Source organism: Castanea sativa, chromosome 7, assembly GCF_040712315.1.
Source record: "Castanea sativa cultivar Marrone di Chiusa Pesio chromosome 7, ASM4071231v1".
Taxonomy (NCBI): domain Eukaryota; kingdom Viridiplantae; phylum Streptophyta; class Magnoliopsida; order Fagales; family Fagaceae; genus Castanea; species Castanea sativa.
The window spans coordinates 29,792,921-29,804,648 of record NC_134019.1 but is presented as its reverse complement, the minus strand read 5'-3'; the positions used below and the strand labels follow the sequence as shown (position 1 = coordinate 29,804,648).

The window sequence follows — 11,728 nt, the reverse complement described above, 5'->3', positions numbered from 1 at the left end:
GGGGAAACCCCCAACGATGCCTCACAGCCACGATGTGTACAGATCCAACTGCCAGATGGTCGTTTGAGGTATCGTTTATGATGGTACGCAGGGCCTAGCTGTCTCAAATAGAAGGGTCTCGAACTGAATGAAGCAAGTACTACACCAACTTGCTGTTATACTCAAGAAACAGAAACCCCAGCAGTAGAAGAAAATTTGCCCAGCAGTCTAGCAAAACTACCTGAAGAGCCCCCAGTGGTAACCAATTTTTCACCTGATGTGGAGTTGGAAACCATTAATCTTAGTAATGATCCTAGTATCCAGAGGCTAACTTCGGTTAATGCAACTTTGCCACCGCTGGAAAAGGCTTAGCTTATTTCATTATTAAAGGAGTACATTGATGTCTTTGCTTAGGAGTACCATGAGATGCTCGGTTTGGATCCTAACCTAGTAGCACATGCCCTTAACGTGGAACCAAGGGCAAAGCCAGTAGTATAGCCCATGTGGACTTTCCATCCTAATGTCGAAGCTCAGATTATTCAAGAAGTTCAAAAACTCCTCACAACTGGGTTCATCAAGCCTATTATGCACCCAAAGTGGCTTTCAAATATTGTACCGGTCAAGAAAAAGAACAGACAAATACGATACTACATTGACTTCCAGAATCTCAATAAAGCATGTCCCAAAGATGAGTTTCCACTTCCAAATATGGATATGCTCATTGATTTAGCCGTTGGGCATGCTATGTTTTCATTCATGGATGGTTTCAATGGTTATAATCAAATCAAAATGTCATCCAAAGATGCAGCCAAAACAGCCTTCCGAACTCCTATTGGCAACTTTTATTACACCGTCATGCCCTTCGGTCTTAAAATGCCAGAGCCATATATCAAACGGCTATGACCGCAATCTTTCATGACATGATGCATAAAGAGATTGACGACTATGTGGACGACATTGTTGTAAAGTTAAAGACAAGAGGAGATCATCTTGCTATCTTACGGAAGGTCTTTGAAAGGTGTCGACTCTACAAGCTTCGCATGAATCCACTCATATATGCCTTTGGTGTCACGGTTGGGAAATTTCTGGGATTTCTTGTCCACCAAAGAGGCGTAGATGTTAATCCTAGCAAAGTTCAAGCCATTGCTACTATGAAGCCACCTACTACACTCACACAGCTTAAAAGTTTCCTTGGTAAATTCTCATACATCCGGAGGTTTATTCCAAGTCTCACTGCCCTCACATCTATCTTTACACCACTGCTAAAAAAAGGAAGACCAACCGCTCGGATTTTAAATGCCAGTAGACATTTCTCCAGCTGCAGCAACTCATGACCAAACTACCAACCGTATGTGCACCCATACTAGGGAAACCATTTAAGCTATATTTGGTTACCAATGATGAGGCAATTGGGGCACTCATAGCCCAAGATGACCAAGAAGGGGTCGAGCGACTGGTTTATTATGTTAGCAGAAAATTAAAAGATGCTGAAACCCGCTACCCAAGAGCTGAAAAGGCTTGTCTTGCCCTAATATATGCTGCCCAGCAGCTACGTCATTATCTGCTAGCTCACACGGTACAGCTCTTAACAAAATCTCATCCAATCCACTCACTCTTGAGGTGACCGGTTCTTTCCAGAAGGCTAGCACAATGGCTCTTACAATTATCCGAGTTTGAGATCATAGCAATTGCCCCAACGGCTGTAAGGGGTCAAGCCATTGCTGATTTACTATCAAACTTTATTGGTGAAGACAGTTAGGACATTATTGATGATGTACTTGGAGAGCTGCTAGTAGTTGCATTGATGGAAGCAGCTGGGGCTGCTTGGACTTTACAATTTGATGGATCCTCTACCACGTCTGAAGGAAGGGATGGAATAGTCCTATCCAAAGGTACCGGAGAAACAGTGGCAATGTCATTCAAGCTTGATTTTCCATGCACCAACAATATGGCTGAATATGAAGCATATCTTACGAGCCCAACGGTAGCTCGTGAAATGGGTATCAAACATCTTCAAGTAATTGGAGATTCAAATTTGGTTGTTTGTCAAGCTAAAGGAAATTTCGCACTCGAGGAACCATGTTTAGCTCCATATAGAGCTATGGCTCAAAGGTTGGAGGACTCTTTTGAAGAATTTAATATTGAACACCCCTTAAGGTCCAACAATCGCTTTGCCGATGCTCTAGCCACATTGGGATCAACAGTCAGATTTGAAGGTGCAACTACAGATATAACTATTGTGAAAAGGCCTATCCCAGTTATACAAATGCTGAAAGAAGAGTTCTTTGATGAACCGCTAAGACAGACAAATTGGCAGTCTTCCATTAAAGAAGCACTATTATCACTAGATGAGAAGGATCATTTGAAGGTACTCAAAGATTATGCTCTATTGTACAAATAACTAACCGAGGAGTTCTAGCTAGATGCTTGAACCCTAGTGAGTCCACTAAGCGATTGAAAGAAGTTCATGAAAAATCCTGTGGTGCCAATGGTTCTATCAGTCTCTACAGATGCCTCCAGCAGTTGGGTTATTACTGGCCAAAAATGAGCAAACAAGTTGCCACTATCCAAGAACAATGCACTAGCTGCCAATACGCTTTTAATTAGATGGATTCATGTGCATCCTTTACCACTAGTGATTGGTGTATACCCTTCCTTGAGTATCTCATAGAGGGCATCTTGCCCGACAATCATGAAGAGGCCTAGCACTTGAAAAAGTTGACTACTCGTTATTTTGTGGAAAAGGGTATTCTTTTTCGAAAAGGGTTCAACGGGGAGCCTTTGAGATACCTAGAAACCCCCGAAGCACAATCGGTTATGCAAGAGGTACATGCAGGAGAGTGTGGTGACCATCAAGGCAAAAGGCGACTTCTCCAGTAGCTACTCAACCTGGATTATTTCTGGCCCACCATGAAACAAGATGCAGCTAAATGTGTGAAGACTTGCCATACTTGCCAAGTCCATGGGAATCTCATACATACTCACCCCACCAACCTCCAAAACATGATGACTACTTGGCCATTCCACACTTGGGGGCTTGACCTAATAGGCCCCATCAATCCACCATCCAAGGGTCATATTTGGATACTAGTGGCCACCGAGTACTTCACAAAGTGGGTTGAAGCCATTTCCCTAAAGAAGGCTACAGGCCCAGCCGTTGCAATTTTTATCCAAGAGCATATAATTTGCAGATTTGGCATCCCTCATAAGATTGTTACTGATAATGGCACTCCTTTTGTCAACAAAGATGTTTGAAAATTACTTGACCATCGCCACATCAAGCACCGCAAGTCCACTCCTTACTATCCACAAGGCAATGGCCAAGCAGAAGCTACCAACCGAGTGCTATTAAGAATTCTCAGCGAGATGTGCATGAATATGAGGGTGGCTGGACTGAACACCTGCTGGAAACCCTATGGGCGTACCGAAGCTCGAGCAAAACAGCCACCAGTCTATCACCATTCTCTTTTGTATATTGTACCGAGGCTATATCTCCAGTTGAGCTATTGGTTCCTACCCCAAGGGTTGTTCATGGACAAGAAATAGACGTGGATGCTGCCACTTGTGCAGAAATCAGAACTATGGACCTTGAAACCTTGGAGGAAACACGAAATCTTGCCTACAACCATACCCAGCGGTATTAGTAACAGATGGTCAATGCTTACAACAAGGCCACGAAATCCAGGATTTTTGTCAAGGGACAAATGGTTCTAAAGGTAGCAGATCATATAAGGAGGAATCTCTCAACACCCTCCAAGTTTGCCCCAAGTTAGGAGGGGTCCTATCTCATAAGGGAAGCCAATGACAGCGATTATTATCGTCTAGCTACAGCAGAAGGTGAAAGTCTCACGAAACCTATCAATGGCAAATGGCTTAAGTTGTACTATGCTTAACTCAACTTTCAAGTATGTACCAATCAACTCTCTTTTGTATAATCTTAAACTGCTACTACCATGTGAATAAAAATTAAGCATTGCCTTTTGCCTCAAACATGAACTTCTTATATATGCCAACACTCTAATATTACTTTGCATACATAAACATACATGCTCTATGCTGTGAATAAAGTTACAGCCCTAACAGCTAGGCATCTTGAACCAAAATAGTCATGAACACAACGAGCATTTTCAAAATTATGCATATGATTTCCATGACTATATTCTAGCTTGAACATACTATTCTTTGATAAATAAAGCATCTTTCACAAAAATAAGTTCATATACTTGTGCATAAACAAGACACAACTTGCACAGCTAGGGAAATATTGAGTTACCACATAAAGTTCACATGATTGGTGCACCTTTGCACAAAACACAGCCTTTATAGCTAAATAAACCCAAAATACATAACATGCTTCATTACATCATAATTCAAAAACAACTATCCAAAATACCAAGCTACTAATGATAATAAAAGAAAAGCTAGTCAAATAAGCCATCGCCAAAGATTTCCGCTGAGGAAGAAGCACCTCCAGCTGACGAAGACCACACCATTTCATCTCTCTGACTCAACAAAAGTGAAAGCTCAGCTCTCTTTGCTACAATTTTTTCTCAAGATCAGCTATCTTTACTATGAGCTCATCATCTCGAGCAATACAAGTCTCAGCAGCAACCTAAATCTTATCAAGAATGAATTGGACTCCAAACTTCATAAATAAAAAGTCCTTGAGAGCATTCTTCCACTCAAGTGCTTTCTTTAAGTTTGAACTCTCAAGTTTTGTACGTTGCATATCTAGCAATACAACAACAAGCAATTGAAGTCCAGATTTCCTCAATGGAGCACCTAGCTTGCATCCAGTTAGGAAGTGTGGATGTTTCCTTATAATTGCTGCTAGCAGCGGATGACCTTCTGCAGGGATTTCAGACCACTGGAACATGACAGTGTTGCTTGAAAGGGGATGGAAGTCAGCTGCCACTTTCTTATTCTCCTCATCCTCTGCAAATTTCTTCAAGAATTCTTCAAGGCTCATTCCCTTGGCAGCAGCACCAGAAGATTCAATCCCCAGCTCTGCAAAAAGGAGAATGATTATGTCCCCAACAGTAACAGAAAAGCATTCATACAGCTAAGTATCATTGAACAATAAACTTGCTTTACTAAATATGAACAACTCAAAGTTATCATACCTGGAGGTTTTTTACTATGATGTGCATCATGAACGGTCGGAGAAGCAATGCACCCATGGCTGGGCACACCAGTAACAGCTTCTCTAGCAATAACAGTGACCTCAGGAACCTTGCTAGCAACAGTCTTTCCAGCAGTAACATCAGCAACAGGACTCTCGCCAGCCATTTCTGTATCTCCATCAGTTGGACCTAGAGAACAAAGGACGTCAGCAGAGGAAACGCGAGAAAAAACCAAAGCGAGGAATAATAGTTTACCAAAGTCAGCAGCCTCCAAGTCATATCCCTCCGATTTCATCTCTTCACACTCACCAGACTGTTGCAGCCATAAAAACACATGGTTAGCACCAATAATGAAGAAAAAGAAGGAAAGAAAAAAAGATAGAAAGGATGTAAGAAGATAAGGGCTCTGTGAGGATACCTCTTCTGAAGTCTCAAGAATCTGTACTTTGCCAACACTAGTTTTCCTTCTATTTTGCTTCAACAGTGAGGATGAACTAGCAGATGCAGCAGCTAGGACATTGGACTTATGGCTGGGGCTGCACCAGAGTCAGACTGGACAACAATTAGGGGCTGGGGACTGCCAGCCTTAGGCCTCTCGGCACTTGCTCTCTTTCATTTTACTTTTTTGGGCTTGTCTTCAGAGGAGGGTGATTTGCCACGAGATATTTTGGGTGCACCAGTGGTTGGGTCAGACTCGGGGGCTTTTGCTATGACATTCTTCTCACTCCATTCTATAGGGACATCGCCTCCATAAACCACCCAGCCATTGAGGTCAGCCCACCATTCAGCAAATCCCAAATTTTGTCTAGTAGCCCATGCTAAAGCTGCTCTTGTGTTTGGAATAAGCCGAGTGTTAGAGGAAAGTTCCCTCAAGGGAGGACTTATCACTACGTCCTCAACCTTCTGACTGCTCACATAATCCACAAAAGTACTCATCACTTTCCTCCAATACAACTTCATGTTTATGGTAGCATACCCCTCATAGTGTCGGCTTGGAACCAAGACCCTCTTTACCCTGTTAGCCCAATACTCTATGGTTGTATCATGAACTAGTGGCTGCATAGCATCACTCAAAGGACAAACTGTGGTATTAATATCTGGAACATCTTGATCAAATCCAAATTGTCTTAAACCTCTGTGTGGATTGTATTGTGTCAAACCAAACCCGGCACCACTTGGATACGGAATGAATGAAGGGGATGTAATGAGCAAGAAATTGGGAATTTTCTCATGATCGTTCAACCCAAACTCTTGAGACCCAGGTCTGGCATTTGGAAAAGGGTTTGGGTAGCCATACCCAGCAGCAACATAAGAATAGGGCTTCCAAGCAAAGTGAGCCCTATCATCCAACAATGTAATTGAAGGGAGATTCCACACCTTCAATCTCATCCATTTCATTAACAAAGGAAGCCGTTTTTAAAGCCAAGAAACTGGAGCTCACCGTTGGGACCAACAGCTCCGACCACCCAATTGTCGCCTTCACATCACCAACATCCTTGCCAACATCAACATAATCTTTCAAATGCTCCCATATGAAAGTTTGCAACAATACTACATTGATGCTAGACTCAATAATGTGGTATGGTGATCCTTCAAGCTCATCACTACGTAACCTATCAAGCTCAGAATAAAGGGTGCCTAAACATTAAGTACATAAAGGCAAGGACACACCCCTACATAATACTACGGCTAGAGGAAATGTAAAAGGCTTCATGAACTGTACCGGGTCATAATTAAACACACACTTGCTCATCCATAAAGCTAAGAATGAAGCCCCTCTTATATCAACATCCTCAGACTCTCTAAACTCATAAATCCAAGAAGAAAATCTAGCTCTATTACCTCCCAAAGATGTAGAGGTACCTTCGAAAGCCTCCAATAGCTTTTCAACAATTTTAGACTCCTCATCAAATAGCTCTAGCTCTAGCGGGTTGATGTCTCCCATGCTAGGCAAAAAACAGATCCTTTCTACATCTTCGAGGGTGACCGTAGTCTCACTCCAGGGGAAAAAGAAAGTGTGGGTATTAGTATTCCAGCGACGCACCAGAAAGCGAAGTGCCCTTACATCTCTATACATGTTCCACCCACGGGATAAAACCACAGCTTCAAATATTTTGGCTTCTTTCAAAATTTGACAAAATCCTTCATCGGTAACCTCTTGATCCACCCAATCTGACCAACCAATGGTTGTGCCACAAGGACACAAGAACTGAATAGGAGCTGGCAGAAGCTCTTTCTGTTGGAACTGTAGGTCTAGTATGCAAGAAGCAACTGGGACCCACATTGTCTCATGACTGGGGGCTTCACCTTTCAAAATCCACTTCTTTGGCACCCTAGGTGGGCTGACCTCAGGAGCCCCAACTGTTGGGAACAAAGAAGAGGAACAATACCATGGGTCCTGCAGTGGCAACAAGGGCTCTCCTGGCCTAACCTCCACATCATCACCCTCTGCAACTGATTCAACCACGCCCCCAGCAGTAGCCTCACTTCCTAGCATAGCTACCCCAGCAGTACTAGCATCACCAGAACCCAGCGGTTCTTCTCTTTCAACCATAACTCACAGAACCATAAATATTGTTTTCTCAAAAAAAGAAAAAGAAAAAAAAAGCAGAAGAATACTCACTACCACCACGGGAAGCAAGAGAAGTTATGGGTCTTTCTCTCACTTGACCAAAATCAATAAGGGAAGAAAAAAAATTTCAGTTCCTCTCCAATGCCATAGTCGCCGCCCTCTGTCTCCCTCACTCTTGGCAGACGGCAAGGAAAAGGAGGAAGAAAAAGGGCTCTATTTCTCTCTCTGCTTTGCTAGAAACCTTAGTCACTCTCTCTGCCTTGCTAGAAACCTCAGTCACTCTCTCTGCCTTGGTTGAATTTGGTGTTGCTCTTTCACCCTTGGCCGAAAATAAGAAGAAAAGGCCCTCTCTCTCTCTCTCTCTCTATTTTTTGGTCCAAGCAAAAAATAAAGGGAGAAATAGCCAAGGCCAGCCTTTTATTGGTAAACGTGAAAGTTGCAAAGTGACAAGACATGGGGAAAAGACTAGCATTTAATGCAAGAAACCTGGGGAGTAATTGAAAACCCACTAAGTGCTGAACGTGGGAAAGTTGCAGAAGCCCACTATTGGTAATTGCACCAAAATTTAAAACTCGCACGTGTGACCAAATAGAAGCTGCTCACACGTGACACTCGGGGGGCTAAATGTTGAGGTACAAATTTTTGGGCCCTAATTTCTTTAGCCCACTCATAAAAATACCCACACAAGCCCAAGAATTATTTTGGAGCCCACATAAATATTTCTCGCATATTGCTTTGAGTCCTTAACTATCATTGAATCTTTTTCTTTTTGTTTTGGCTGAAGCAATTGTTTTTGAAACAATTGTAGTCCATTGCTATGTATAAATTGGATGTATATTCAGTTGTTTTTTTGTGGTTGAAATGAAAAGTATAAATACAAGTTGAAGTTCTAAGACATTGCACAAATCTTTTTTAACCAATAGTACATTTTTTATTTTTATTTTTTTTAGGAGAAAGGCATAAAAGGAGAGCAAAAATACATATTTACCCTTGTTTTTAAGGGAATGTGAGTAACGGAGATGGGCAAAGTATTAAGTTTTGAACCACGGGTAAATAAGGTAAAAACGAACCTATCCACAAGTGGGTTTACTATAATTTTCCCTTATATTATTCAATAATACGTGATTAAGGATTTAAACAAGCATTCAAGAGCATGATGAAATCCTATTCTAGGCATGCAAAGATGAATTGAAAAGATTGAAATTGAAAGATATGGTAAATGTGTGTAATGTATGATAAACCCTAACTCTAGAGAGAGAGAGATGAAGAGAGAAATTTCAAGTCCAAAATGCTTTTATAAAAGGTAGAAATATCTTTGACAATATTCTAATTGCTCATGAGATAATGGATATCCTTAGAAAGAAAAAGGGGAGGAAAAATAGTTTTGGAGCTTTAAAGATTGACATGAAAAAAGCCTATGATAGGGTGAGGTGGAATTTTCTGAAAGCTGTTTTGATGGCCATGAACTTTGATAAAAAATGGATCAAATGGATTATGGAATGTATGACTACTGTACAATACACTCTTCTTGTAAATGGTAGCATTTCTATGTCCTTCAAACCAGATAAGGGTCTAAGACAAGGTGATCCCCTCTCTCCCTATCTTTTTCTCATGTGTGCCAATGCCTTATCTTTGTCCTTACAAAAGGCTGAGCAGGAAAAATTAATCAATGGGGTAAGGGTTGGTAGGAATGGTTGTGCTTTCACTCATTTGTTGTTTGCTAATGATTCCTTATTTTTCTTCAAAAATGATAATAAGTCTTTAGCAAATCTGAGAGGTATTTTGCATTGATACTGTAGTCTTTCTGGACAGCGCATTAACTATGAGAAGTCTGAGCTGTTTTGCTCTCCAAACATGTCTAATGAAGAGCAAGGGTGCCTGGCCAGATTGCTTGATGTAAACCTGGTGCAAAATCCCAGCAAATACCTTGGCACAAACTTTAAGCTTAGGGGTAATAGAGTGGCTGATTTTCAGTTTCTTGTGGATAAGCTTCAATCTAAGTTGCAAGGGTGGAAAGCTAGTCTTCTTTCTCAAGCTGGAAGGACTACACTCATAACTTCTGTTCTTCTAACCCTCCCTTTATTTACTTTTTCCTATTTCAAGGTACTTGAAACAATATGCAAAAAGATGGACTCCATAGTCAATGCTTTTTGGTGGGGTCATGACCTTGGGGTTAAGAAGTTGCACTTGCTGAATTGGAAAAAAATCTGTCAGCCTAAGTCTTGGGGTGGGTTAGGTCTTAAGAGATTCAATTTATTGAACCAAGCTATGTTGGCTAAGCAATATTGGAGAATAAGTCAACACCCTAATTCTTTAATTGCAAGAACCTTCAAGGCTAAGTACTTTCGTAGGGGGTTTATACAGGATTGTTCCCCTAAACCACATCAATCATGGGTTTGGAGGAATATAATCAAGTTTGATAACCCTAAGCTTAGGGAAGGGAGGTGGGGGGTAGGAAAAGGAAACAATATTCCTCTTAGTCATCAAGATTGGTGTAGGGGTCAGCCTCATAATCTGCTTCACCCCAATTTGACTACTGGTACAGTTGCAAACCTTATAGATAATCATTCTCATAAGTGGAAAGCTGATTTAATAAGGGATATTTATCCTTTTCCCCTTCGGAAGGAGATATTACAAACTCTCCTGCCTAGGATTTTTTCTGCTGATGATAAGTTGTTATGGAAGCAGTCAAATAGTGGTGAATTTGAAGTTAAAAAAGCATATAGTATTTTGCTTTAAGGACTACCTGACACTTTACAATGATCACCACAGCCAAGCCCATGCTGATAATAGAGTTTGGAAGCTGATATGGAAGATTAAAACACCTCATAAAATTTGTATTTTTATTTGGAAGCTCTTGCAAGAGGGTCTTCCCACAAGACAGCTTTTAAGAAATAGGGGAATCATTGATATTGATCTTTTCTCCTTTTGCAATTGTGAAGTAGAATCCACTACACATTTGTTCCTTCTCTACCCTTTTGCCAAAGCTTATTGGCATGGGTCACCATTAGCTGTTCACACATCTGATCTTCTTGGTATCTCTATGCAGCAATGGTTAAGGGGATTAATTGTGTCTCATAGCTTAGATAATGAGATTTTTATGGATTATATGCAGAACATATTCATCACATTGTGGACAATTTGGTACCATAGGAATAGAGTGGTTCATGAGGAAATACAACCAAATCCATTGGAAGTTGTCCTCACAGCTCAAAATCTGTTTTGCAGGTACAAGGAAGCCTACTCCATAAGTTATGAGTCAAACAAAAGATACTTCAAGTCAGAAGTTGAACACAACACAGCTGCAGGACACTGGCAACTACTAATCAAGATAGCAGGGGTAAGAAACTCTAGGTGTAATAGAAGTGCTTGGGCTTATGAAGCTAAGGATATGCAAGGAGTTATCAAATTGTATGGTGTAGTTAGTAGCAATGCAAGTTCAACAAATGGGGCTATACAGGAGGCCTTGATGGAAGCAATCATCACAGCCAACAACTACAGATTTAATAGGATTCTCCTTTTGACAAACAACAAGAATCTGATCCAACTTGTTCATAGGTCTAAGACTCCAGCTTGGCATGAGAGATCCTTGATTGCTGATATGGACATTTTGTACCAAAGTGGTTTTGTTTGTAATCTGGTAGTTGTCCCCAATTGTGTCCTTGATTTTGTTAATGTTGCTGCAAAATTGGCAATCCGAATGCCACTACATCATACTTGGGTTGATCCTAGTCTTTTGTAATACTGATAAACTCTGTATCTTCCTTTGTTGGTATCAAAAGAAAAGTTTTTCTCTAAAATTTGGGGGTCAATTAAATTAATACTAGAACTGACACTAGAGGGGTATTTATATTGAATGCAGGGGTTAAGAATGAGTCTTTGGGAAGAACAAAGTTTAGCTACAAAACTGATTGTAGCCTAAGATTACAACCTTACTCAATAAAATAAATATTACTACACATTTTGAAAATCTAACCGTTGAATTACATGTTCTTAATGCTTTTAATAAACATATTAAATTTTGTCTAATTCAGATATTGTTTACTACGTGATC

General features: G+C 40.8%; 2 protein-coding genes across 2 annotated transcripts; both read left to right on the top strand.

Moving 5' to 3' along the window:
- The first annotated feature begins 878 nt into the window (after positions 1-878).
- On the top strand, positions 879-2,380 carry LOC142644290 (uncharacterized). Its single transcript, XM_075818935.1, has 3 exons — positions 879-1,173; positions 1,347-1,555; positions 1,739-2,380. The coding sequence occupies exons 1-3, from the start codon at positions 879-881 to the stop codon at positions 2,378-2,380; spliced, it is 1,146 nt and encodes a 381-aa protein (XP_075675050.1).
- A 6,638-nt stretch (positions 2,381-9,018) lies between these two features.
- On the top strand, positions 9,019-11,416 carry LOC142644289 (uncharacterized). Its single transcript, XM_075818934.1, has 3 exons — positions 9,019-9,348; positions 9,487-10,383; positions 10,529-11,416. The coding sequence occupies exons 1-3, from the start codon at positions 9,019-9,021 to the stop codon at positions 11,414-11,416; spliced, it is 2,115 nt and encodes a 704-aa protein (XP_075675049.1).
- Positions 11,417-11,728: the final 312 nt, after the last annotated feature.